Raw genomic sequence first — 26,756 nt, 5'->3', positions numbered from 1 at the left:
GTGCTCCTAAGGTTAAGTGGAAGATCTGATATGGCTTTTTGGAGCAGCTTGTGGTGGACCCACCTAGGGAACAGGCAAGACTGGATTTAGTGTTGTGCAGTGAGGCAGACTTGATAAGGGAGCTTAAGGGTTCCTTTACCTTAGGAGGCATTGACCATAATATGATAGCATTTACTCTGCAATTTGAGAGAGAGTAGATGAAATCAGATGTAATGGTATTACAGTTGAATAAAGGCAACTTTAGAGGTATGAGGGAGGAGCTAATCAGAATTTACTGGGAGAGGATAACAAAGTGTAGAGCTGGATGAACACAGCAGGCCAAGCAGTTGTGCTCCTAAGATGCTGCTTGGCCCGCTGAGTTCATCCAGCTCCACACTTTGTTATCGAGGATTCTCCAGCATTTGCATTCCTATTGTCATTGACTAGGAGAGGAGCCTAGCAGGAAAGACAGAGGAACAGCAACGGCAGGAGTTTTTGGGATAAATTCTGGAGACAGCAAAAATTCATGCCTCAGAAAAAGAAGCATATTAAAGGAAAAATGAGGCAACCATGGCTGATACAGGAAGTCAGTGATAGCATAAAAGCAAAAGAGAAAGCGTATAATGTGGTGAAGGGCAGCAGGAAGCCAGAGGATTGGGAAGCCTATAAAGACCAACAGAGGACAATGAAAAAAATAATGAGGGAAAAAATTAAATATGGGGGTGAGGTAACCAGTAATATAAAAGAAGATTAGAAGAGTTTATTTGGAAATATAAAGGGCAGAAGAGAGGCAGAAGTGGGCATTGAGCCATTGGAAAATGATGCTGGAGAAGTAGCAACAGGGAGCAAAGAAAAGGCTGAAGAACTGAATAATTACTTTGCATCAGTCCTCACGGTGGAAGACACAAATAATATCCCAAAAATTCAAAGTCAGCAGGTGGACAGAGCTGAGTATGATGGCTATCACCAAGGAGAACGTGCTGGAAAAACTGAAAGGTCTGAAGGTGGATAAATCACCAGATGGACTACACCCCAGAGTTCTGAAGGAGATAGCTGAAGAGATGCAGGGATATTAGTGGTGATCTCTCAAGAATTCCTGGAGTCAGGGAGGGTCCCAGAGCACTGGAAAATTGATAATGTCGCCCTCTTGTTTCAGAAGGGAGTAGTGCAAAAGACGAGAAGTTACAGGCCAATTAGCCTGATCTCATTCGTTGGTAAGATTTTGAAGTCTGTTATAAAGGATAAGATTTCCAAATACTTAGAAGTAGATGGTAAAATAGAGCAAAGTCAGCATGGTTTGATCAAGGGGAGCTCATGCCTGACAAATCCATTAGAATGTTTTGAGGAGGTAATGAGCAGGTTAGACCAAGGAGAGCCAATGGATGTTATTTACCTGGATGTCCAGAAGGCCTTTGACAAGGTGCCACTCAGGAAGTTACTAAGTAGGATAAGGGCCCATGGTGATGGAGGCAAGGTGCTAGCATGGATAGAAGATTGGCTGCCTGGCAGAAAGCAGAGAGTGGGAATAAAAGGGCCTTTCTCAGGATGCAGCCAGTGACTAGTGGTGTTCCACAAGGGTCAGTGTTGGGACCACGACTTTCCATTTTACAATTAGTGATCTAGATGAAGGAACTGAGGGCATTCTGGTAAAGTTTGCAGATGATACAAAGATAGGTGAAGGGACAGGTAGTACTGAGGAGGCAGGGAGGCTGCAGAAGGAATTAGATAGGTTAGGAGAGTGGGCAATGAAGGGTCAGATGGAATACAACATAGGAAAGGGTAACTTCATGTATTTGGTAGGTAGAATAGAGGCATGGATGACTTTCTAAATGGAGAAAAAATTCAGAGGTCTGAAGTGCAAAGGGACTTGGGAGTCCTTGTCCAGGATTCTCTTAAGGTAAACTTGCAAGTTGAGTCGGTAGTTAGAAAGGCAAATACAATGTTGGCATTTATTCCGAGAGCTCAAGAATGTAAAAGAAGGGAAGTACTCCTGAGGTTTTATAAAGCGCTGGTCAGACCACATTTGGAGTATTGTGAGCAATTTTGGGCGTCATGTCTCAGGAAGAATATACTGGCCCTGGAGCAGCTCCAGATGAGGTTCACGAGAATCATCCCAGGATTGAAAGGCTTAACTTATAAGAAACGTTTGATGGCTCTGTCTATACGCAATGGAGTTTAGAAGTATGAGGGGGGATATAATTGAAACTGACATAATACTGAATGGCCTGAATGGAGTGGATGCTGGGAAGGTGTTTCCATTGGCAGCAGAGATAGGACCCAAGGGCACAACCTTAGAGTAAAGGGAAAACCCTTTAGAACAGAGATAAGGAAAAACTTCTTCAGCCAGAGTGATGAGTCTATGGAATTCATTGCCATAGAAAACTGTGGAGACCAGGTCATTGAGTATATTTAAAATAGAGATAGGACCTTGATTGTCAAAGAGATCAAGAGTTCTGGGGAGAAAGCATGAGAATGGGTATGAGAAACTTATGAGCCATGAATGAATGGCGGGACGCAGTCGATGGGCAGAATAGCCTTATTTCCGCTCCTATGTCTTCTGATCTTAGAATCTCATTCTGAGTGAAATAACTCTTTGGAGGCTGGTATCCTGTCAACAACTTTATTTACACATAGAGAATCCTTGACACTGATCCAAGATCTCTTCAATGCTTAATGGAGAGGGGGATCCCACAGGATCCAGAAGTCAGAGAGCCTGTCGAGTAGCCAGGCATGTTTTGCTCCCACGCCATTAATGAGTTTGCAGCTTTTATAAAATCTACAAGCTTGTTCAGGACTGTTGCAGCTACCTAAACTTTATATGTCACTGGACCTGACCTCCATGCTTCTTACCCATGTAGAGCTGTTCCCATGGTTCCTACACCACACTTTGTCCCCGAAATAAACTGTCTGGCGTTGGTGTCCTTGATGCCATTTCCCCGCCCCCAGGTCAGGGAAGATCAGAATCAACCTCGTGTGGAGTCCTCTCCCCATTAGCAACTCTGCTGGAGCTACCCCAGTAGTTGCTTGAGGGGTGGATCTGTCGTCAAATAGGAACTGAGATAGTTTGGTATTGAGAGAAACTTGAGACTGTTTATTTTAAGCCTGTCTTCAAAGTTTGGGCTACTCTTTCTGTCAGTCCATTGGATGATGGATGGTACGAAACTGTCCTTATGTGAATATCATTCATCTTTAGGAAATACTCAAATTCTCTGCTGGTAAATGATGGCCTGTTATAGATGACCAACAATTCCAGACGTCCATGTATTGCAAAAGATGTGTGTAGCATTTTGATTGCTGTTCCTATGTTTGACAAATGAACTATATGCATGTCCAGCCACTTCGAGCAAGCATCTACAATGACTAAGAATATTGAGCCCATGAAAGGACCTGCATCGCCAACATGTAACCAAATCCAGGGCTTACCCAGCCATTCCCACAAATGTTGGTGGAGCTGCTCCTGATAACTTTTTTTGGCACTTTGGGTACTGCCTCACCATGCAGCTAAGTCTGTATCCAATCCTGGCCACCAGACCTAACTGGATAACCCTGGTGGAGTTCAGCCAGTACCTGGTGGCAACAATGCACGGGACAAACACTCTTGCTCCCCATAATAATGTGCCATCCTCTACTCTGATCTAATCTCTCCAGGTCCGAAAAGTTTTCAGTTCTGATTGTGATGGCCCTTTGGTTTCACCCATCATCACAAGCTCTGACTGGGAGTCTGTCCAGAAAATTTAAAACCATTATGAATTCGTCTAGGGCAGTACCACCAGCAGTCACTTGGGGTGCTTGGAATACACACTTTCCTTTCTAAGGTATATACCTGCCCTGGAGAAACAATTAAGGATTACGTCCAAGTTCTCTAAGTGCTCCTTCATGGTCTTCCCCATTATTAGCATGTCATCTATATAAATGGTGACCTGGGGTAGACCTTGTAAAATGTTCTGTATTGTCTGTTGAAACGTTGCATAGGCTGACGATATCCCAGATGGCTATCTCGTATATTGGTACAATCCCTTATGGCCAATAATTCTGGGAATCCTCATCTGACTGCAATTGCAAGTACACATTGCTCATGTCCAGCTTCTTGAAGGATAGTTTCCCCCTCCCCCTCCCACCAGCTTTGTGTATAAATTCTGTATGCGAGGGGTTGGTATTTTTCCAGCTGCAAAAAGCAATTTACCATTTTTCAAAGTCCCAAATAACTTAACGACGAAGTAGCCCTCCAAAAACTTCTGATTTCAGAAAAATCTGCTGGATCCTAACCTGGTGTTGTGTGACTTCTGACTTTGTTCACCTGGCCCAATACCGGCACCTCCACATTAAAACTCAAAGATGACTGCTGTGAGCAAATTCCTTCAGGAGTGTACTTTTCTATCATTGCCCCTGAAATAAGCCCACAGAGGCCAGACTCCAGTCACCAAGCCACCTTTTATTTGCATGTGGAGAGTTCTTGACACTGATCCAGCTCTCTCAGAGCCAGCTGTCCAAGTGAACAGGGTGTCTGACACTTCTGTTTATTTCTGTCAGCCAGGGCTCCCTGATTGGGCTTGTTCACCTGGGTAATTAGGGAACTCACATTCTATGAGGTTCGCCTGGCTGACCTCATTATAATCACTACACAGAGATTAGCACTTAGACAATTTTCCATGCATCCATTGAGAAATTTTAACTGTCAGGACCCTTGGGATTTTGTACCCATTTTGAAAGCAAATCTTAATTTTTCTGCTGTAGTGAGCAGTGTTCTCATGGTGCTCCATTACAGCTCTGATCCACTAAAATATCAGATGGTTCAGAGGCCCACGTAGTTTCCAAGCAAGTAGATTTGATAGGTTGGTAGAGCACTGTCAGTAAAGAAGAGTGATGACTGACAAATTTTCTTGAGGGGCCCACAGGATTGACTGGTGACTGATTGACAAAAACTATTTATTGCTTTGGACCTGCTTGTTCATATCCACTGACTCTTATGTACTGTCTGTAGCACAAATTCATGTTACGACTGTACAAGACATTGGTGAGGCCATATTTGAAGTACTGCTTACAGTTCTGGTCACCCGACAGTAGGAAGGATCTTCTTAAACTGGAAGGGAAGATTTACAAGGATGCCAACCAAGACTGGAGGGTTTTGAATTATTAGGCGAGGTTGGACAGACTGGGACTGTTTCCCTTAGAACGTAAGAGACTAAGGAGTGACCTCTATAGAGATTTATGAAAGCATGTGAGGTATGGATAAGGTCTTTACCCAAGATCTTTTCCCCAGGGTAGGGGAGTTCAAAACTAGAGGGCATTGGTTTAGAGTGAGAGGTGAAAGATTTAAAAGTGACCTGAGGGGCACCCTTTTCTCACAGAGGGGTGGTGTTGGATATGGATCAAGCTGCCTCAGGAACTGGTAGTCGCCAGTACAGTTACAATATTTGAAAGGCATTTGGACAGGTACGGAAAGGAACGGTTCAGAGGGATATGGGCCACACGCAGGCAAATTAGACAAGTTCAGTTTAACAAACTGGTCTGTTTCCCTACTGTATGACTCTTAAGCGACCACACATTTCTACTTGTACTTCAGATTTTATTAAACGACTAATAATCCAAATTTTGTTTCCAAAATAGTAGTAATAAAACATACGTAGTTCTTGCAAAGGCAGACTTACATTTCTAACTTAAACCTATGCAGGCACATGTCTATGATCATTAATCTCTCAACACTTTCATATTTTGACATCCAATTCTCTTTTCCTTTCCAATTCCTGCACTACAACTCTCAGGTCTTAACTGGAAACATTCCAGTTTGGGATTTCCTGCAGCTGCTTTTTGGTTGATGTGTCAAGAAATTCACTTCAGTTTGAAGGTGACGGTGATCCCCCTCATAACCCTTCAAAACATTCTATGCATTAAAGAGAAAGCAGAGTTAACATTTCAGAACACTAAGGAAAGGTCAGTGCTCCAAAATGCTAACTCTGCTTTCTGCCAGACCTGCTGAGTTTTCCAGCAATTTCTGTTTTTGTTTCTGATCTCCAGCATCCACAATTGTTTGTTTTTTTATAACCTTGTATTACACATTGTTTATAGACAACTCAGCAGACAATGGCAAATCTAGCTCCTGCAAAATTCTTGACAGCTCACGTGTGTCAGTTGAGACTGAGTTGCGAACTTCAAGAATCCACCCTTTTAGAGCTGTAAGAAACTGGTTATGTTTAAATATCAAACAAACTCTCAATGAGTAACCAGCCTTCCATATGAAGCATTCTGAAGAGAGTGCCTTATTTCTGTACTGTTTTGCCTGAGTACCTCCTGTCCTTTAATTCACCAAGGTTCAATAAGGAAAGTTGTAAACTCGTTGAGTTTCAAAAATTTAAATCACTTGTTCAGTAGTTTAAATTTCTTTCAATGCAGCAAATCATCTACCAATGCTACAAAATAAACAATGTCAGTTTGTTAACCCTGGTGTATGCTTTTTTTTTGCAGCCCATTAAGTTACCCAGCGTTCAACAGGTACTCCTCTTCTTCATTGTCATCACAAGCATCAGCTGAAGTTAGCAACATCACTGGGCAGTCTGAAAGCTCTGACGAAGTCTTTCAAATGCAGGTATATCACGTCTTCTCCAAATGGAAACCACTCTAATAGTCGAGGTAAAGTCATTGTCATCCTCCCAGGCCGTAGGACTGCTCTCTCGTTTGAGAGATGACAAGTGGTAATCGAATCTGAGGGTCACCTCACTTCAGGTGAGAGGAGAAATTGAAGGAACAGAATCCTTCAGGGTAACCTAGCTGGTGCAAGCATTGAAGCCACGCTGTTGGTTTCCCTCTGCATTGCAAACCAGCTATCCAGCAAACGGAACTAATTGACCTCCAACCCTAATAGTATTGTTCAAATCAATGTGTCTGGTTTTGATCCACATCTCTGTACTTTGAACTGGCTAAATTTATGGAGCTGAGTTGCTTCCACTGACGTAAGTCAGTTTCAAAAATGAGACATTACTGTACAATAGATTTTGCTGAGGCAAGATGGAAGATGGCTCAAGTTTTTATTTTATTCACTCAAAGGATATGGGTGTTGCTGGCTGGGCTAGCATTTATTGCATGTCCCTAATTACCTTTGAGAAGATGGTGGCGATCTGCCTTCATGAACTGCTGCAGTCCACAATATTTTATTCTGAAAGCACTGTCCAACTGCAGATACATATTGCACATACATTTGTGTCATTCTCTGTGCCATTATTTGTTTCAGTTTGGAAAATAAATTTAGTTAGGCATAAGGGTTGTCTCCATCAGTGGAAAACTGTGCAGTTGTAGCTTCTTTTTCATTTATGAGATGTGTGGGAGGACTATAAAACTGAACTGTTCATTAAAGTATCTGTCACTGATGTTGAGGTAACTTTCCTTGGTTGCATGGGAGAAGGATTTTTTTTATAACCAGAGCTGCTCTTACGCAACTGATTTTTTTTTTTCCCTGTCACCAAATGACCCATTGTATCTCATTCATCCATTTACCACCACCAGTAAATCCAATTGATTAATTTACATTCAAAGCCTGTTGAGGGCTGGGAGAGGTTCTCTGCTTTGCGCACTAGTACGTAACATTTGCACCAGTAATTTCAGCAGCATGCAATGAAATAGAGACTAATAAATGACCCTGTGTAAGAATCTTGACTTTATGAATTCCCATCTGAACTCCCAATTGGGCTTACAGTTCCAGTTTTTGGGAGATAGGTATATGCAGTCTATTATAATGTACTTCTACCAGGTTTCACTAAGTATTGGCAAGTCCCATCTTCTCCTCTCACCTACTGATCTTATTCAGGAATTGCAGAGTCTCTGTTCTTACAAAGACAATTTGGCACTTTGATCGGAACTAACTGGGTTTTGAACTAATTGGAGACTCTTCAGGAACATGTGCTTTCTGATTACTTGATGTTCACGTTTGGAAAGCTGCAGTGTTTCTTTTTAGCCCAGTTTGGGCCAGGAAAAAGAAATGGCTCAGAAGTGATATTAAGCTTGTAACTTTTTGAAATACCAAAAGACATTGTGGATATTGTTACTGACCAGTGGAGCATCAATACCATATGGACTGATTAGATCAAATGTCATATATCTATGTTATCCTAACGGGCACAAATGGGATTTTAGAAGCAGAGAAGCTGTGGTATGGATGAAGCTGAGCAAAGTTATGGATGTGGAAATAAGTAATCTGAGTGGTAGTGCAAATATATCTTTGATAGCTCGTCTCTGGGTAAGATATGATACCAATGTTGCAGACTGTCTGATTTAGGCTTTAACGATGGCCAGAGGGAAAGAATGTAGTCTACAACAAAAGAAATAAGTTTGACACAGGGATTGAAAAATAATGTTTTCCATTTTCCCAGAGTTTAACTGGAGAGTATTTTTGCTCATCTTGTACCAAGTATTGAATCAGTAATCTGACAAATGGAGGGGTCAAAGTGCTGGTAATGAGCTAGAATTGGATGTCATCAGTGTACGTATGAAAACTGATGTTCTGTTTGTGGGATGCTGTCACCAAGGGAGGACAGTGGATGAAAAACAGGAGTGGCTGAAGTGTACATATTTCCAAGTCAGGACAGTGTATGACTTGAAGCAGCTCTTGGAGCTGATTGTATTCCTGTTGTCTGCTCGATGGTAGAGATGGCAGGTTTGGGAAATGAAAATCCTTTGATGCATTACATTATGCATCTAGGAGCTGGTATAGGCTGCAGCTACACTGTGTGGATGATGAAAGAATGTATGTTTTATGGCACTTTTAAGTTCACAGTTCCTGAGCTTCTTATTTATCCAGCATTGACAATATCAGACTAACTTTGGTATCAGTCACCAGTGTATTTATATATTGTTTAAATTAACAAAAAGTGACATGCAATTTTAGGAGCTAGACTACAATTATTTAATTATCTACATTTTTCTGACTTATTGAGATTTGATTGGCTGCTTTACATGGTAGAATGTTTTCTTGATAGTCACCTATGTTTTATTATGATGATTATGTGGGGCTGTATGAAACATACAGTAACTTCACCTGCATCCAAATGCTTTTCGATGACATATGATTGATTTGTTGCTATGCTAGCTAAACTTTCCTTGACCTTCAAAGTGCAGCAAGGTAACTTGCTTTGATTACAGTAAATTACCAGTCATATCAGCAAACCATTTGCAGTATTTCTTCACAGTTCATCACTTTTGGGAGGAAACATGAGAAATGCACTAGCAAGCTGCTTCTGATTGCTTTTGAAAACTTTCACTATCATGGCTCCAATAAAGTGGCAAAAATGCTATTTGAATTGACCATCTTCTCAATTCATTGTTAATCCTATTACTAATATTTTTCTTAACATACAAATCATATTATTAATATATTATTTATATTAAATATATAATTATTACTTAAAATATATATATATATAGGTGGATTATTTCTAAGCATCCAGCACTAATTATGGAAAATGAGACATCTGATGTCATTATTTCTTTATTTAAATACAGCTGTCCCTGAATGGCTGGCTAATTTATTTTTTATTTATTCATGGGATGAGGGTATTGCTGGTTAGGCTAGAGTTTAATGCCCATCTCTAATTGCGCAGAGGGCAATAAAGATTCAGTCACATTGCTGTGTGTCTGGAGTCACATGTAGGCCAGACCAGGTAAGGATGGCTGTTGCCTTCCCTAAGGGACACTAGGGAGCCAGATGGGGTTTTCTGACAATCAGTAATGGATTCATAGTCACCACTAGACTCTTAATTCCAGATCATATTTTAATTGAAATCAAATTCCATCATCTGCTGTTGTGGGATTTGAACCCATGTCCGCAGAACATTATCTGTATCTCAAGATTAACAGTCCAGCAATATAATCACTAGGCCATCACCTACCCCTTAATTCTGCAAGATGTGATGCTATAACATAGTTTATTGTAGAATTAGGTTGGGATTCTCTTAACAATTTAAAAGTGAGCTACTGGTCTTTAAAAGACAAGTTTCTTTATTAATAATTAAATTGTGTATTATTTGTAGGCAAGTCCATCTACCTCGAGCTTAAGCTCCACTCATTCAGCATCTCCAAATGTTACTAGTTCAGCTCCATCCAGTGCCAGAGGTAGGTCTGTTCAATCCAGTTAAAGTGGTAACATTCAAACTATATGTTAAAACATGTAAATTTTTTCAGCTCTGAATTCTTTGTGAGTTAGTGGAAATATTATGGCCAAATGACTTAAAAGAAAGACTGTGTTTCCTTACTGTATATTTTAGGCTCCCCGCTGCTATCTGATAAACACAAACATTCAAGAGAAAATACATGTTTGTCTCCCAGAGAACGACCTTGTAGTGCAATTTATCCAATATCTGTGGAACCTGCACAGGTAAGTGGATGATAAAAAAAAGCACTTACTGTCAGATTTTCTCTCAAATGAAGATACAAAATGCCACGTACAAAACTTGAGCTGCCTTGTAATTGATTTTCTCAGTTACGAAATGTGGACTTTATTGAAGCATTTAAAATAGAATGAACCATTTCTTCTGAGAAACAGCAGTTTAAGCTTTGTGATTAGCTTCGTGGAGAATAAAAGATGAATGTGTGTCTGGTTCAAAACACAATCAAAGAGAAGTTGACACATAGGTGATTAAATGGCCTTTGGAAACAAAGGCTTGTACCTTCTGACATGGGAATGGAGAATGGCACTAATTTAAGTTGCTGATGTGCCTCAGGACTCTGAGAAAATCCTGACATGTGCACATTACATGTATGGATAGTTTAAACTTCCCTTTGCCAGTTTTATCTGGCCCAGATTACTGCATGAATGCCTACTGGAATGAGATTGCCAGAACCTACCCAAACACTCTTCCCTATATTTCCCCAATTTTTTTTTAGGGCAGATTCACTTTGACCATTTTCTTGCAACTGCTGAAGATTGCAGCTTGAAATAATTCAGCTGGAGTGTCAAAACACTGCAGCACAATGGCAACATTGACACACATCAACACACCACTACTTCCCCCAACCCAACTCCCAACAAAGCTCAGCGTGGCAAGGATCCACTACACACACAGCCCAACAACACCCCACCAATTCTGCTCACCATCCATGCATCCGTGACACAGTTTTATGAACCCCCAATATTATGTATAAATCCCAGACCTCTCTCCTCTGACCACGCTCCCAAACATCACCATCTGTTCTCTTCCTAACAATGCTCTCACAACCTCTAAACAGTATTTAATCACCACACTTCATGGGCCTGGCACCTATCCAACTGATGTCAAGTTTGTCTAGGTGTTTGTGGGGGTGTTGCAACATTGTTCAGAATGGAAAGGTTGGGTGATGAGCTAGGAGGCAATGAGCAATGATTGGAGCAGAGCATTGTTGAGGGGCAGTGACTGAGGAAGGAAGCAATTTCAAGGGTGGGTTGAGTATTTTGGGAAGTGTGGGAGGAATGAGCATTTTCAGACTGAACATTATGGAGGAGGGGGAGTGACCAACTGGCTGTGAGGCTTGGTGAGGTATCAGGGAGGAGTGACCACTATCGAGGGAGAGTGTGCAATGTTGTAGGTGACGGGGACATTATAAACTCTTCACAAAAAAAAGTGAGTCAGTATCTTCACTTCAGCTACACTGTGCCACTAATCCTCCTGACTCTGCTTGTTGCTCGAGTCAAACTGGAACCAAGACTGGAAAATTGAAAGGCTCCAGGGCTGCTGACCTGAAGATCTGGTTCAATGACTTCTGTACTCCTGAGAACATGAAAAGGTGAAATTCCATCAGTTAGCTGAAACTAGTTTGATGAGGGACTTTATCTATGTTCTGAACACAGAATAAAAGAATTAGAGGCTTGCATACGGGATGAAGGTGAAAATTATTATCTGTCAATCCTGAACAGAGCTAAACAAGGAAGCAAGCAGTGATTAGATCAAAATAAATGCCGGCTAACAAGATAATCAAATAAAATTAGGAGAAAACTGCTGCTTTTGAATTGTTTCTTTTTTCATTTTTGTGCACAAGTCAAAAAATAATGTATAATGAGGATGGTAATCTGTCTGAATGGTTTTAAACTTGCTATTGCATTTTTCTCACTTATTTATAACCTTGGGGAGATTAAAATGCTGATTATGTATTATTCACCATATCGTAAAGTGCAACAGTGTTCTTTGGTGACGTATGAGGCTACCATTGTGAAATTAAATTTTGCTTTGTAGAAAGATTTTAAGCAATGATCTGCATTTTAAAAGCTTGTCATCAATATATATCTTTTACGACAGATCCTACATTCATAAAAAAATCCCTAGTTGCTTATGAACAGTGCGGAATTGTTGTGATCTTTTACAGTGCCATAATTTTACCAGATATTTTATGATAGCAATGTCTTATTTCCGGCTGCTGCTTTAGCTGCTGGTTTAGAGCCATTATACCAATTTATAATAATTTATGAACTGGTGCTTCTCATGCATTGTTTCAACCTTCTGTTCTTCAGCAGACACTTACCCAGCAGATTGGTGATTCCTGCATGCCCAGAAGTGATCCCAATTTATCTGCACCTGAAAAAGGTGGGCTTATGCTATAATTTCCTTTCTACACATATCATTTCTTTAGCAATTAACATTGCTGTCAATTACTATTGGACAATAGATATCAGTTGGTCAATCTAAAAATTGTGCACAAAATCGGAATATACGGATGAGGAGAACCTGCAGGCTACCATAATCCTTTCATCCTGAAATACCCAATAGTCTTGTTATTTCAGCATTGAAATTTATCTTAAGTAATTCCAGGATTTTTAACTGCACTATTCTAGAAAACTGTTTGTTGCATTGATCATCTGTTGTTCAAAGAATAGTTTCCTGGTACTAGTCTTACGTGTATTTAGTTTTGGCTCTGAGTGCTTATAGCACTATCTGTGTTCTATTTAAAGCAATATTCTGAAGTTACTTATTTCCATTGTCTGATCTGTAAGTTTATTTCTCAGGCGTCTTCTGTGCATGTCAAAGCAGTTATTCTCTCCAATGCCCCTCATTTCCTGATCAGAACTGTTAACAGTACTTGAGTTGGTTTGACCAGAACATCATAGTATTATTATAGCTTCTATGGATTCAAATTGAACATTTTTGTTTATGTAGTTCAAACTTACTAACTTTTAAAATTTTTACTTGCAATGGTTGAACATCTAGTTATGATTTTTGGGAAACTCTGCTTCATTCTTGGCCGTTATAACACCAATCACAAATTACAGATGTCATCCATTTCAACTTGCTTTGAACAGAATTTTGTATATGTCTCTTAGATTTCACATTACTGTTCTGTCCACATACATACTTTGTTCAGCTAATTAATTCTGAATTTTAGATTTTGGAAGGGCCAGTTCACTGGGGTTGAGAACTTTCTAAGATCTTTTCTTGAGATTTCTTCAGGCCTTTCCTTTTGTCTTTTTCTTTTCTGTTCTTACTAACTACTTCACTGAGTGATACAGTCAAGTTGTAACAATGCCTTCTGTTTTTGTGACAATGTATGGGGAATTTTGACTCTCACAGATGTGTAATTAGAAGAATTCAACAATATTCTCAATAATTATCTGTGCAGCATTCAACTTAAAGCCATAACACAGAGGGAAAGCATTAATTTGCTAGATACCATTTGATTTGAAGTGGCATAATATAAGCTTATGTCATAGAGTCACAGAGCACAGAAACAGTCCTTTTGGCCCAACTCACCCACACCAACCAGGTTTCCTAAACTTAACTAGTCCCATTTGCCTGTGTTTGGCCAATATCCATCTAAACCTTCATTTTTGTGCACCAGTCCGGATGTCATTTAAATGTTGTAATTGTACCCACCTCTACCACTTCCTCTGACAGCTTGTTCCATATACATCTAGGTGAGAAAGTTGCCCCTCAAGTCTCTTTTAAATCCTTCTTTTCTCTCTTTAAAACTATGCCCTCTAGTTTTGGACTCCCCTATCCTGGGGGAAGGGGGAAAAGCCTTGGCTGTTCATCTTACCTCTGCCCCTTAAGACTTCTATATTCAATGCTCTGACCAATGGAGGCAACTGTAGCAAACACTGCCTTCTCCACCCTGTCTACCTGTGATGCCACTTTCATGGAACTGTGTGCATGTACCCCTAGGTGTCTTTGTTCGACAATACTCTCTGGGGCCCTACCATTAAACATTCTGGTTTGTCTTACCAAAATACAATAACTTGCATTTATCTGCTTCAAACTCTATAGCCATTTCTTGACCCAAGATCCACCATTAGCAGCAAAGATTGCTGTTCAAAATAATTGACACATTTCTACACACAAAATGACATTACCCTAAAAAGAGATAGTAGGAACTGCTGGCGCTGGAGAATCTGAGATAGCACGGTGTGAAGCTGGATGAGCACGGCAGGCCAAGCAGCATCAGAGGAGCAGGAAAGCTCGAAGTTTCGGGTCGGGGCCCTTCTTCAGAAATAGGGGAGGGGAAGGGGATTCTGAAATAAATAGGAATCCCCTTCCCCTCCCCCATTTCTGAAAAAGGGTCCCGACCCGAAACGTCAAGCTTTCCTGCTCCTCTGATGCTGCTTGGCCTGCTGTGTTCATCCAGCTTCACATCGTGTTACCCTAAACATACCTGTGTTAGGATGGAATGACTAAATAAGATGTATAAGTTCACCTCATACCCAGCTCTACTTCTAGCGTGGAAAGTTTATTGTTTTACACCAATGAGAAGAAAGCCTTGAGGAGTTCAGGGACTTCCCCACTGAACAAAGAGAAACAGACACTTGTTGTACATTTGTTTTTGGTTGTTACAAACCAATCATACAATTACACATACATCTAATCAGAGTGTAGAATCAGTCCATAGTAAATTTACGTTGTCCCAGGAAATTTACCAGATCCCCTTATCAGTTATCCTGGTCGTCCCAATATGTCTTACTCAAGCACATTCCAAATATTATGTTAATAATCTAACTGCCTTAGACTGAATTTCTACTGGAATGTAGTTAAATCCCTTAATGCCTATATCTTTAAAATTCCATTTATATATAAATAAAATATGTGGCTATAATTGAAGGTCTTAACTGATGTAGATTTGTCCCTTCAATTCTATCCCATGCTAAATATCAAATTTTGGACTAGCTTGAAAAAGGATACCTATCAGCATTTTTCAAGGATGTTCTTTTTTCAAACTCACAGTGCAGGCAGTAGCTGGATGTTCACTTTTTGTTCAACAGGACCCTGATGTATGCATTTCGAAGGCCCTCTGTGTTGTTTTAACCTCATTACCTTTGATCTACTCCCCTTTCCACAGACTACTATCATTCAATTTATAATTTAAATTCAAGCATCAGGATATGCCAGCCTGCTATTTTAGCTGTAAAACCTCTTCAGGCATTTTATGTCAACCTTGCACCATCTTCAGCTATTTTATTTTAACTTTCGCCATAGGCAACCCTCACACCTGCAGACTGGTGAAGTCACAACTAATATGCTTCCATTGCATATGTACAATGCTGGAAGACTGTAACCAGGGAGTTACGAGTTTCTTTTTTCACCATCTCCAATCTCAGTGTTACATTAAATTTAATAATTGACGGTATTTGTTACAATAGAACCCACCACTTTTTTTTTGCATGTAGCTGCTGAGCTTGTGCAGTGTAAAGCTAAAGGTTCCATATTCATTTTTAAGGAGTTCAACTCCTCAGTGATTTTAAGTTCAGCTGGCACTAATTGGCTGTATATTAATTTGTTGACCGGTTTAAAGTTGCTTTCTCTCCTTTTTAAACACACTTTCTTTCGCCATGCACCCTCCATCTTTTCTCCCACCCCTTGCAGCCTCCATTTGCCACCTCTTGTAGCTACTACTTGATCACCATTGTGGCGTTCTTTCTCCCCATCCCTGTGTCAACCTCTCTGTCTCCTTCCCTTTGCAGTGTAATCTTTCTGCCAGTTGCAATTTCCCTCTCCTTACTTCTTTATTACCTTCCTCTTCACCTGCAGCCTTCCTCTCCCTGCCTTTGAGCTTCCTCCTTCTCAACCCACACTAGCCTTGTAGCCAACTTCTCTCCTAGGCCTTAGCTGATTTAGAAGTGCCTGACTATCACTCTGAACCCCAGTAAACATCTCAGGCAGATGAAAACATGGACAATTGTTCACAACCACTACTTATCTTCCCAACAGCTCACTGCTTCATCATTTAGAGGCTTTTTCTCCCTTGTGCTTACTAACAATAGTCTTGTGATCCCATTTCATGGAGCTACAGGACAGGTCACGACAGAAATATAGAGGTTGTTTAGGGAGCAGTTGCTACAAGTGCTGGAGAGGATTGTCTCACTGAGGCAAGGAAAGGATGGTAAGGTAAAGGGACCTTGGATGAAGGAAGCTTAGGTAAAGTTGAGGAAGCAAGGATCAGACGGGGCTCTAGAGGTCTGCAAGGTAGCCAGGAAGGATCTGAAAAATGGACTTAGGAGAGCTAGAAGAGGGTATGAGAAAACCTTGGCGGGTAGGATCAAGGAAAACCCCAAGATGATCTATGCTTATGAAAGGATTAAAAGGATGGCCAGAGTGAGGATAGGGCCAATCAAAGATAGTGGAGGGAACTTGTGCGCAGAGTCACTGGAGGTAGGGGAGGTCCTTAATGAATACTTTACTTCAGTATTCACCAGTGAGAGGGACCTGGATGTTTGTGAGGACAGCATGAAACAGGCTTATATGCTTGAACAGGTTGATGTTAAGAAGGAGGATGTGCTAGAAATTTTGGAAAACATGAGGATAGATAAGTCCCTGGGCCAGATGGGATATACTCAAGGTTGGTATGGGAAGTGAGGCAAGAGATTGCTGCCCCTTTGGCAACGATCTTTGCGTCCTCACTGCCCACTGGAGTAGTACCAGAAGATTAGAGGGTGGCAAGTGTCATTACCTTATTCAAGAAAGGGAATGGGGATAATCCTGGAAATTACAGACTAGTTGGTCCTTCTATGGTGGACAAATTGTTGGAGAGGATTCTGAAAGATAGTATTTGTGATTATTTGGAAAAGTACAGTTTGATTAGAAATAGTCAACATGGCTTCGTCTGTCTGGATACAAAACTAACTGTCCAATAGAAGACAGAGAATGGTAGTAGATGGAAAGTATTCAGTCTGGAGCCCAATGACCAGTGTTCCGCAGGGATCTGTTCTGGGATCTTTGCTCTTTGTGATCTTTATAAATGACTTGGATGAGGACGTGGAAGAGTAAGTTAGTAAGTTTGCCAATGTCCTGAAGATTGGTGGAGTTGTGGACAGCGTGGAGGGCTGTTGCAGATTGCAACGGGACATTGACAGGATGCAGAGCTGAGCAAAGAAGTAGCAGGTGGAATTCAACCTGGAAAGGTGTAAAGTGATTCATGTTGGAAGGTCGAATTTGAATACGGGGTTAATGGCAGGATTCTCGGCAATGGGGAGGAACAGAGCAATCTTGGGGTCCACGTCCATAGATCCCTCAAAGTTGCTACCCAAAGAAGGGTTGTAAAGTAGGCATATAGTGTGTTGGCTTTCGTGGGCAGGGGAGTTGAGTTTAAGAGCCGTGAGGTTATGCTGCAGCTCTATAAAACTCTGGTTAGACCACATTTGGAATATTGTGTTCAGTTCTGGTCACCTCATTACAGGAAGGATGTGGAAGCTTTGGAGAGGGTGCAGAGGAGATTTACCAGGAGATGCCGCCTGGACAGGAGGGCAGGTCTTATGAGGAAAGGTTGAGGGAGCTAGAGCTTTTTTCATTGCAGCGAAGAAGGACGAGAGGTTACTTGACAGAGGTGTACAAGATGATGAGAGGCATAGATACAGTGGATAGTCAGACACTTTTTCCCAGGGCGGAAATGGCTATTACACGTGGACATAATTTTAAAGTTATAGGAGGAAGGTATAGGGGAGATGTCAGAGGTAAGTTCTTTACACAAAGTGGTGGGAGTGTGGAATGTGCTGCCAGCAGTGGTAGTGGAGTCAGATACTTTAGGGACTTTTAAGCAACTCTTGGATAGACACATGGAGGTTAATAAAATGTGGGGGATGCAGGGTAGATTGATCTTAGTAGGATAATAGGTTAGCACAATGTCATGGACCGAAGGGCTTGTACTCTGCTGCACTGCTCTTTGTGCTATGTTCTAAGTCAGATCTCAGAATGAAATCTGGCTTGTTAATTTTTTTTGTTTAGTTGGTTACCATGATGGTTGGTCACTGAGATCCATGCCTATGGGGCTGAAGATTTCCTTTAACAACAGAGGCAATGTTTATTAAACAAAAGAAAAAAATAAAAACTATCCAAATATCAAAGACAGTTAGAATGATTTCAAAACACAGTATAACTAATTTTCAATCTGTAAACTCTTTAAGGTTCTTTTCTATCAATTGTGAGGACAATTTAATGAGCCCTAACCAAATCTGAGAATCTAAATTTTCTATTTTCAAATAACCTGCAGATTTCTAATCATACTATCCTGGCTTGGAAGTTTCATAATCTTAACCATTCTGCTGAGGCGAACTGTTGACTGGCTTGCTCAGAATCCTTTCTTTAGGATAGAAACTAAACTTGCTTGTAAACTCAAAGCCAGTGTCCTCTGAACTGAGGGGAAAAAAAGACTTAGCTGTCCAAGATTCTTCTGAACTAGAAAAGAAACCTTACAGTATTACATGTTTACTCTACCTGTATTTCTCAGATTTCCATTAATACCATAGGGGTTTGCAGTCATCTGCTCTCAGACACATACTCGAATAGGTCACTGTTCCAGAATGACACTCTGACCTTGACTTTAGAAAAAATAACTCTTCACAAAAGTTACCAACCCCCATATGATGCTATTTTGAAATCCCATGCATATGTATAACTTGTATATCTTTGGTCACATAATCCTTATTATGAACAAATCAGCAACAAGCTGGTAGGGGGAGAACCATCAATACACATTCAGTGATAATGGGAACTGCAGATGCTAGAGAATCCAAGATAACAAAGTGTGGAGCTGGATGAATACAGCAGGCCAAGCAGCATCTCAGGAGCACAAAAGCTGACGTTTCGGGCCTAGACCCTTCATCAGAGAGCTCTCTGATGAAGGGTCTAGGCCCGAAACGTCAGCTTTTGTGCTCCTAAGATGCTGCTTGGCCTGCTGTATTCATCCAGCTCCACATTTTGTTATCTTAATACACATTCAGTCTCTGATATGTTGTTGGTGACGGTTCCTTGATTGTTCACTCATGATTGAATGTTCTGAGGCATTTTGGGGCAACAGTTGTTTAACACACTTCCCGCCCACCTTTCCCACCACTATGTTTTGAGTGCTGCAGTTTATCAATATTTCTATTTATTATATCTGCATTCAGATAATTATTCACAGAAAATTATTATGCACCATACAGGAAAGTAGTGTGATTGGTAGTGCAAAATAAGCTATCAGCTTTATGCATTTTGAAAAATACGCTTATTGACAACAACAATTCATAGTGTGCCTTTAACCTAGAAAATAATTCCCAAGTCACTTCGCAGAAACATAATCAGACAAAATTAAATTCTGAGCCAAAGATCTTTTTCTCAAAAATATAGCCACAGAAATGGATCTTGGATGATGTAGAAGCACAGAACTAAGACATTCTAGGTATTGGGACCTGGAGAGCTATAGGAAAATCCAACAAATTAGATGAATGGAATTCAAGATGCATAACAGGTCAAATTTAAAGGATTGGGACATTGAAGGAGAACTGAAGGTAGCCCTTTGCTCTGAGCAAGGAGACCTGAGTTCAAGTCCCACTTGATCCAGTGATCTGTGATAATATCTCTGAACAGGTTGATTAGGAAAATACCTAGACTAGATTGAAAGACAGATAAGTAAATTGCTGCTGCACCTCAGAAGTGTGTTTGGAGCCTTGGACAGTGATCAGAGAGCATATAAAGAGGTATGTAGGGGCAAAGCCCTAAAGGGATTTGAATAGAAGGATGAAGATTTTAAACTACAGATATTATGGAACTTGAGAGCTAATGTATGTTAGTGAATAAAAACCAATCCTCTGAAAGATGTAACAGTAAACATAGAAGAATGGAATAAATTAATTAGGGACTCTTTTCAGGACTCTAAACAGTGCATGTATTATTCTTTCACAGTAATGAACCCAACTCCTAGTAGTTGGAGTCTAGACAGTGGTAAGGAAGCTCGAAACTGTGTACCAGACAGTGCAAAGCTGGTGTCACCTCCTGTCCCACCCAGGCCACCACATACAGGTAAAATAATATGTAGTCTGTCTCCAAATTAGATAATGGCCACACCTTGGCGTTTTGACAAAGCCGTTGAAAGAAATTCACATCAAGGCCACTGGCAAAGCTAATCAGAATGGCTGTTCTTCTATAATACAAACAGAAAATGGTGCGGAAACAGAACTGCTCCGCCAACATCTGTGGAGGAAGAATCAGAATTAATGTTTTGAGTTCAATATGACCTTATTTCAGAATTGAAGGGTGCTGGAAAGCTGATGAGTTTTATGGTGTAAAAAAAATCAGGAAAGAAGGCGCAAGTGAAACCAATAGTATGGTACAAAACAAAGGCAGAGGGAATGCGAATGGCAATAGAGAAGTGATACAAAGGAGAGTTGGTGCTGGTGGTAGGTGTTCATGACCAAAAGTAGATCAGCTCTGGTGAGAGCAATACCATGTAAACAAGGTCCTTTGGCAGATAAAGGGAAAGAAAGGTGTTGAAGGTGTGATCAATATTGAGGAAGGAGTTCAGGGTCTAAAGATCATCACATTCAAAGTTGAGACCCGAAGGCTGTCTAGTCCCAATTCAGGAAATGAGGTTCCTGCCATTTTGTTTGGCCCAGGCTTTGCTGGAACACTGCAACAGGCCTAGGCCTGGAAATCTTCAAATGAAGGTAACATGGTGAAACAGCAAGGGGCTAATGGGCATTCTTGAAAATGAGCAGGAGGTGTTCTGAATACTTCTGGTTTCAGCAATGCATTATGAGCAGCAAACACAATTGCAGGCTCTTGTGGTGCCATAGTAGTGTCTGATACTCTTTTCAAGGAGGCCTGGGTTTAAGTCCCACTTGCTCCAGAGGTATGTAATAACTGAATGTGTTTATTAGAAAAATATCTGGATTAGATTGAAAGATATACAAGCAAATTGCTGTTCACCTGGAAGTATGTTTGGAGCTTTGGATAGTTAAGCAGAGAGTATGTAAAAGAGCAAATGTATAGGAAGGTCCCACAGTGGGGGTGGGCAGAAGATGGCAGTGGTGAGAAAGAAGTGTTGAGGGTGAAGAAGATTTGAAGCATTGTGATATGGACACTGCCTTATGGAGACTGTTTTTCCTTTTTTGTGTTTCATCTGCAGTACTTTTATTTTGGTTGTTCTTTTTAATAACTTAACAAAAGCATCTTTTTGTCTTATTTATATTAAGTTATAATTATATTTGTTAAGATTTCAAGTTTTTTGGTGTATTTGTGATGTGGCTTCAAATGACAATGGAGTGGGGAATGGTGGGAGTAATATCATCATCAATATGTAATTGACAGAATGATTTAAAACATAGTGTGTGTCAGACTTAATTTACATATTTTAAATCAATTTTGTTATTTTGCACATACACAACGAATCAGAGTATCTGAAACTTCATCGTCTGTTCAACCCAGAATGGTTACCAACTCCATAAGCTCTATCAAAAAGCTGCCTGATTACACTTCCGTGGTGTCATCCACCTTCAGACCTACATCAGCTTTTTTGGTACTGACCTTGCCTGCCACACATTTCCTCTGTCTTCCAAACTTTCCATAATCAATTTGCCACCTCCTAAAAAATGTTCAATTTAGCCAGAACTCTGCAACCTACATTAAATTTCTTGCACCAATTAAACTTGTATGTCATGCTTTCTACCTCTCTCCTCATACCCCTTCCTCCCCCAACTCTCAACAATTCAAATAATTTGGAATTCTTATCCTCATCCTAAAATCCCACCATGACCCCACTCTTAGAAACATTTCACCCCTCTGAGTCTGATGTCTTGTGTAACTCCCACCCATCCACCCTCTGATCCCATCATTGATGCTCCTTTGATGAAACCTTTGGTTATCCTGTTAACACTCTCTTTCTCTGAGCATCTATTTTTCTCTCATTCCTCTGTGAAGTATTTACGGATTGTTTTACTCTGCTGAAGGCACAAGTTAAAAATAAATACAGACACCTTTGTTGATACTCAGCAGCATCTCTGAACTTCAATGGCAACAGTATAGCAAGAATAAATTATATCACATTCACTATTTTTATTCTTAGTGGTATTTTTTTGGGGATCCTACTGCTTCCTGAGAGGAATTAAAATGTTTTCCATTACACAGCAAGTACTGCCTTGATATTCCAGGAGTCATGCATACACAAGATGTAAATGCACTAGTTTGAAATGGGACTTCAAAAAATTAACTCATTACATCAATATCTTTGAGATCAATATTTGTAATGTTCAAAGTAAAAGCCCAAACTGTTTCAGACAATAATTATAATCCCTGTTGGCTGTTACATTCTGGACAATCGATTACCTCTAAGATGTAGACTATCATATTTTCGGCTTTTCAGGCTGGGAACCACATAATCATTTGGTAGGACTGTCGCAGGAGTGTAGATTAGTGTTGTTACATCATCTTGGCAGTATGCTGATTTCTAATGGAAGATACATCTACCACAAGTATGTAAGCATGGAATAATCATGCTTCTGCAGTTGTCACATATTTTAAGGTTCCCTCTCAGTATGATATTTCTCATTGATAATAGGTCTGGTGTTATGTTGAACTGTGAAGTTCTCAAATTCAATTTTGTTTTAATAAATAGTCCTCAATAAAAATTGTTTCACCTCTGTGAACTATCTGCATGTTTTAATTTTTTTATCTGATGCTACAGGTTCACCTGCAAAGACATACAGGTCCTTTTCTCCACAGGCTTTTGAAACACCTCCTGCCAATCCCAGGTCTCCTCATAAGGTACGCTTTTTAATTGCAAAAGAAATACGATCCAAGACAGCTGTGTCTAAGTAGCTTAACTTTGAGACTGCATAAGTTTGTAACATGAAGTCTTGTATATACAAAGCTTATTTATGTTCCCAACAGTTTTCAGAATATTGCAGGTCATAGGTATAAAATGAAACTTATTGTTTTGGTGTCAGATTTATTCACTAATGAGGCAGTGATACTAAGAACAATTTTTACGTCATTTTCATACTTTGACATTAAAAATATGGTAGGGCTTTTTTTAACAAACCTGTTTAGAAATGTTATGACATACACCTGGAACAAATGGGACTTGAATGTTGGACTTTTGGTTCAGGCTAGGGACATTACCACTGTACCACGAGAACCTTCAAACAGGACAGAACAATAACTAACAAATATAGACATAAGTAGAATCTTTTTTCACCTGGGCTTTTGAATTATCATGGTGCAGTGAGTGTTTCTGGTCTGTGGAAGATTGCTTGGAGACACTTAATCAAATATCTGATATATAAATTAATGATAAATGAAGTTTAAACAAACATAAATATAATGTATACTCACATGCACATCATGTCAATTTTTCAAGTGTTCAATGCAAGGAAGAATTTCTGTTTCTGCATATGAATATAGATAGCATATATATGCAACTGGGTATGCATGTCATTAAATGTATGTAATTGAAGGTCCTATTACTTTCATACTGCATTGAGGTCTGCAGAACTGAATCAATTTTATTATCAGTATCTTTGAAAAATCACATTTGCATATTCCACCATATTACTGTAACATTGATAATAGTTGAACTTTATGCATATATGCTGTATTGAAGTCACAGACATTGTTCACTGGATAAGTTGCCTCAAACATATTATTTGACCTTTCTGGCAGACACTATCTGCTTTGTTTAATGCAAAGACCATGTACTTGACCATTTAATACTGCCTTTCAGTGCAAAGTGAGTACTAAGAGCATGTTGGAGCAATTTCAAAATGAAGCATTAAATACTTCACTACGAGCCTGCTGACAATTCATGGAATTTGGGTGTGTGGCAGCTTGTTACCAAGGAAATGACAGACAACCAAAGATAATGTATAGAAACAGCGTATGACCGTAGGAATGAGAATTCTGTGATCTCAAAGTGTTGTCTAAAACTTCTTCCAGAATCTGTCTATTTCCACTTGTGTCTGATTTACCGTCGATCAAAAATACTATATGAATTCATTGGCCTGTTTTATGTGAAATGCCTAATAACATGTCTTATCTCATGCCCTTCAGTGTAGGCTTCAGTTTCAAATCATTTTTGAAATATGTAACTGTTTGACATGTAACAGTAAAACAAGACGATAGAGGGCAGGTACTACACCATATAGATAGTTGTTCCAGTTAGGATAGCTATCGATTTGTAACTGGTACTGAGAGAATGCATTTTGAGGCATTAAAACATTTCATCTTTCCAGAACTATTGCAGTTTTCATGTTTGTTAGCTTGTCTTTGCATAATCCATGGTATTCTTCGTCACTTATTTCTGAGATATTAAGACATACTTTGTGAAATTATTTTGCATACCATTAAAAACAAAAGGTTATCAACATTTGAAATCCATTTAAAATAAAAACAAAAAGTCAACAGGTCAGATAACATCTTTGGACATACCAAAGGAATTAACACTTAGGGTGCAGACCCTTTGTGGATACTGTAATTTTAACTGTTGGATTTTCCTCCATGTTTCCAGCAATTATGCCTCTGAAACAAAAACATGAAGAGCTGGAAACACATACCAATTCAATTAATAAATGGAAAAGCTTTGTTTGTATCAAGACAGTAAAATAAGGGGACAGAAAGACTTACTAATACATTGACAGAGTGGGGATGTTATATACGAGAGGCAAATAAAAAGCAGAAAGAAAATCAAAGAAGAGGAAATATTCAATCATAGAACTGATCATTTCAGTTGAATGATAGAAGCATTAAGATAATAAAGAGACAACCATGATGTTAATATCTTTTAAAAAAACATTAGTCCATACAATAAAAGGGGAAATAACAAGGTGTAGAGCTGGCTGAACTCAGCAGGCCAAGCAGCATCATAGGAGCAGGAAAGCTGACATTTTGGGCCTAGACCCTTCATCAGAAATGTCAGCTTTCCTGCTCCTAAGATGCTGTTTGGCCTGCTGTGTTCATCCAGCTCCACACCTTGTTATCTCAGATTCTCCAGCATCTGCAGTTTCTGTTATCTCTGATAAAATGGGAGAGACAGAAACCCTGGAGGCAAGGTGTGACACAAGGACAGGCTGAACTAAGAATGCAGCTTAAGGTTAATGTCACTCAAATTTGAATTTGAATGTTTCCCAAACATTTTTCTAATTGTATTAATATTATCTTCATGGTGAAGTTGTGAATTAGTGTCACTGGCTTTTTATTCTACATAATTGTGTGGTGCAGTGTAGCTAATTGTGACAGTACTGTATTATAATGTTCTAACTATTGTATCATAAATAGTCATACTATTTTGGTTTGGGGTGGAAACTGTTAAAATTATGAGCTTAATAAGGTGGTTATGGTTGGAACTCTGCGTTCAATTTAAGTTAAAATGAAAGAGGTCATGTGACTTGTTCTGAAATCTATCTGACAGTTAACTGGCATGATTTAAGTGTTAATTGTCAAAGGAAGGTTTGATTGTTTTACAGAGGTGGTACAAATGATCTTTTTTCTTTGTATCAACAGTGCAGACTGTTCACAGCAGTTTTCCTTTAAATTCTCCACGTAGTTCTAAGACACAAGAGTTTGACTCTTGAGAATTGCTTATTAGCATTTCTACCTAGATAGAAGGCCCATGTGATTCATGTTGCTGGAGGAAGTATGCAGAGGAAGCTCTTGTGAACATCAGGTTACAGTCTTCTTTGAAATATTGCTGAATATCAAAAAATGTTTGGCACCTGCCAAGATCCAGGGGAGAGGGAGTAGTTGGATGTAAAAAAAACTCCCACAAGGATTTATCAATCAGGAATGTTGCTGGAAGTTCATGTTCTGATTGAAAAGACCAAATTCTTGGGAAATTAAAACAAACATGCTGCATTCTTCTATCTTGGGCAAGAGGAGAAATCTCCAGGAAAAAAAAATGAACTCTGTGAAAAACTGATCTAAGATGGCATGTTACTAACATACAAATAGAAATAAGTCTTCAGGGGCTAAGAATCACTTTCGATTGATTTTGGGAGCACTTAATGTTTATGTAAAGAACAACGTAAAATATGCCATTGATGTTTATTTTTCTCTGTTGGGATGAGAATAAGAGGTATTCCATTATGTCATTTAAAATGTACGTTGCTTATGAAAATGATGTTTGGCCATTTGTTACAGTACAAGTTTTAATATGTAATATCTTGTCATTCTATCCAACTGTTAACCATGTTATCAATGTAGAAGTTAAAAAAAAATCAGATTTTGAAATCCTTTGAACAATTTTTCCACCAAAATGAGTTGGGGGGCAAAGAAATGATATTTAAAGGTTGAATTTTAAATTTCGACAGTGATCAGAACAAATGAAGCATGTTTAGTTAGTGGTTCAATGCTCATGCACATGCGGGTGTTTCCATTGCCAGGGTTGACAGAGCCAGTGTATTCATTATGTTTTAAAATAGATGAAAGGCTTTTCAGGACGGGCGTTAAACTCCTGGATTTATTCATTTCTTTTAGATCGAAATTTATTTTAGGTAATGTATATTTCAGGAAATGAATTCACAGCATGGATGCCAAAACAGCTGTAATTATGCTTACACTAGTGTGTATGAAAATTGAGGCCATAGTGTTTTAGGG

The 26,756-nt window shown here is 39.6% G+C and overlaps 1 protein-coding gene across 11 annotated transcripts in view; it reads left to right on the top strand.

Annotated features, from left to right (window-relative positions):
* The window catches only part of dock4 (dedicator of cytokinesis 4), a 402,360-nt gene that overhangs the window by 367,683 nt on the left and 7,921 nt on the right, over nucleotides 1-26,756 (top strand). For 5 of the 11 annotated variants that reach the window (XM_048548410.2, XM_048548406.2, XM_048548403.2 and 2 more), the window contains 6 exons: nucleotides 6,442-6,562; nucleotides 9,996-10,077; nucleotides 10,230-10,339; nucleotides 12,446-12,518; nucleotides 20,076-20,192; nucleotides 22,852-22,931. In XM_048548410.2, the coding sequence (XP_048404367.1) occupies nucleotides 6,442-6,562; nucleotides 9,996-10,077; nucleotides 10,230-10,339; nucleotides 12,446-12,518; nucleotides 20,076-20,192; nucleotides 22,852-22,931 (583 nt within the window). The remainder of the gene's footprint in view (nucleotides 1-6,441; nucleotides 6,563-9,995; nucleotides 10,078-10,229; nucleotides 10,340-12,445; nucleotides 12,519-20,075; nucleotides 20,193-22,851; nucleotides 22,932-26,756) is intronic. The other 6 variants (XM_048548405.2, XM_059652434.1, XM_048548408.2 and 3 more) reach the window with 5 other exon arrangements.

The sequence above is a fragment of the Stegostoma tigrinum genome, chromosome 18, assembly GCF_030684315.1.
Source record: "Stegostoma tigrinum isolate sSteTig4 chromosome 18, sSteTig4.hap1, whole genome shotgun sequence".
Taxonomy (NCBI): Eukaryota; Metazoa; Chordata; class Chondrichthyes; order Orectolobiformes; family Stegostomatidae; genus Stegostoma; species Stegostoma tigrinum.
Note: the sequence above shows the minus strand (reverse complement) of the source record. Positions and strands in the feature narration are given on the sequence as shown.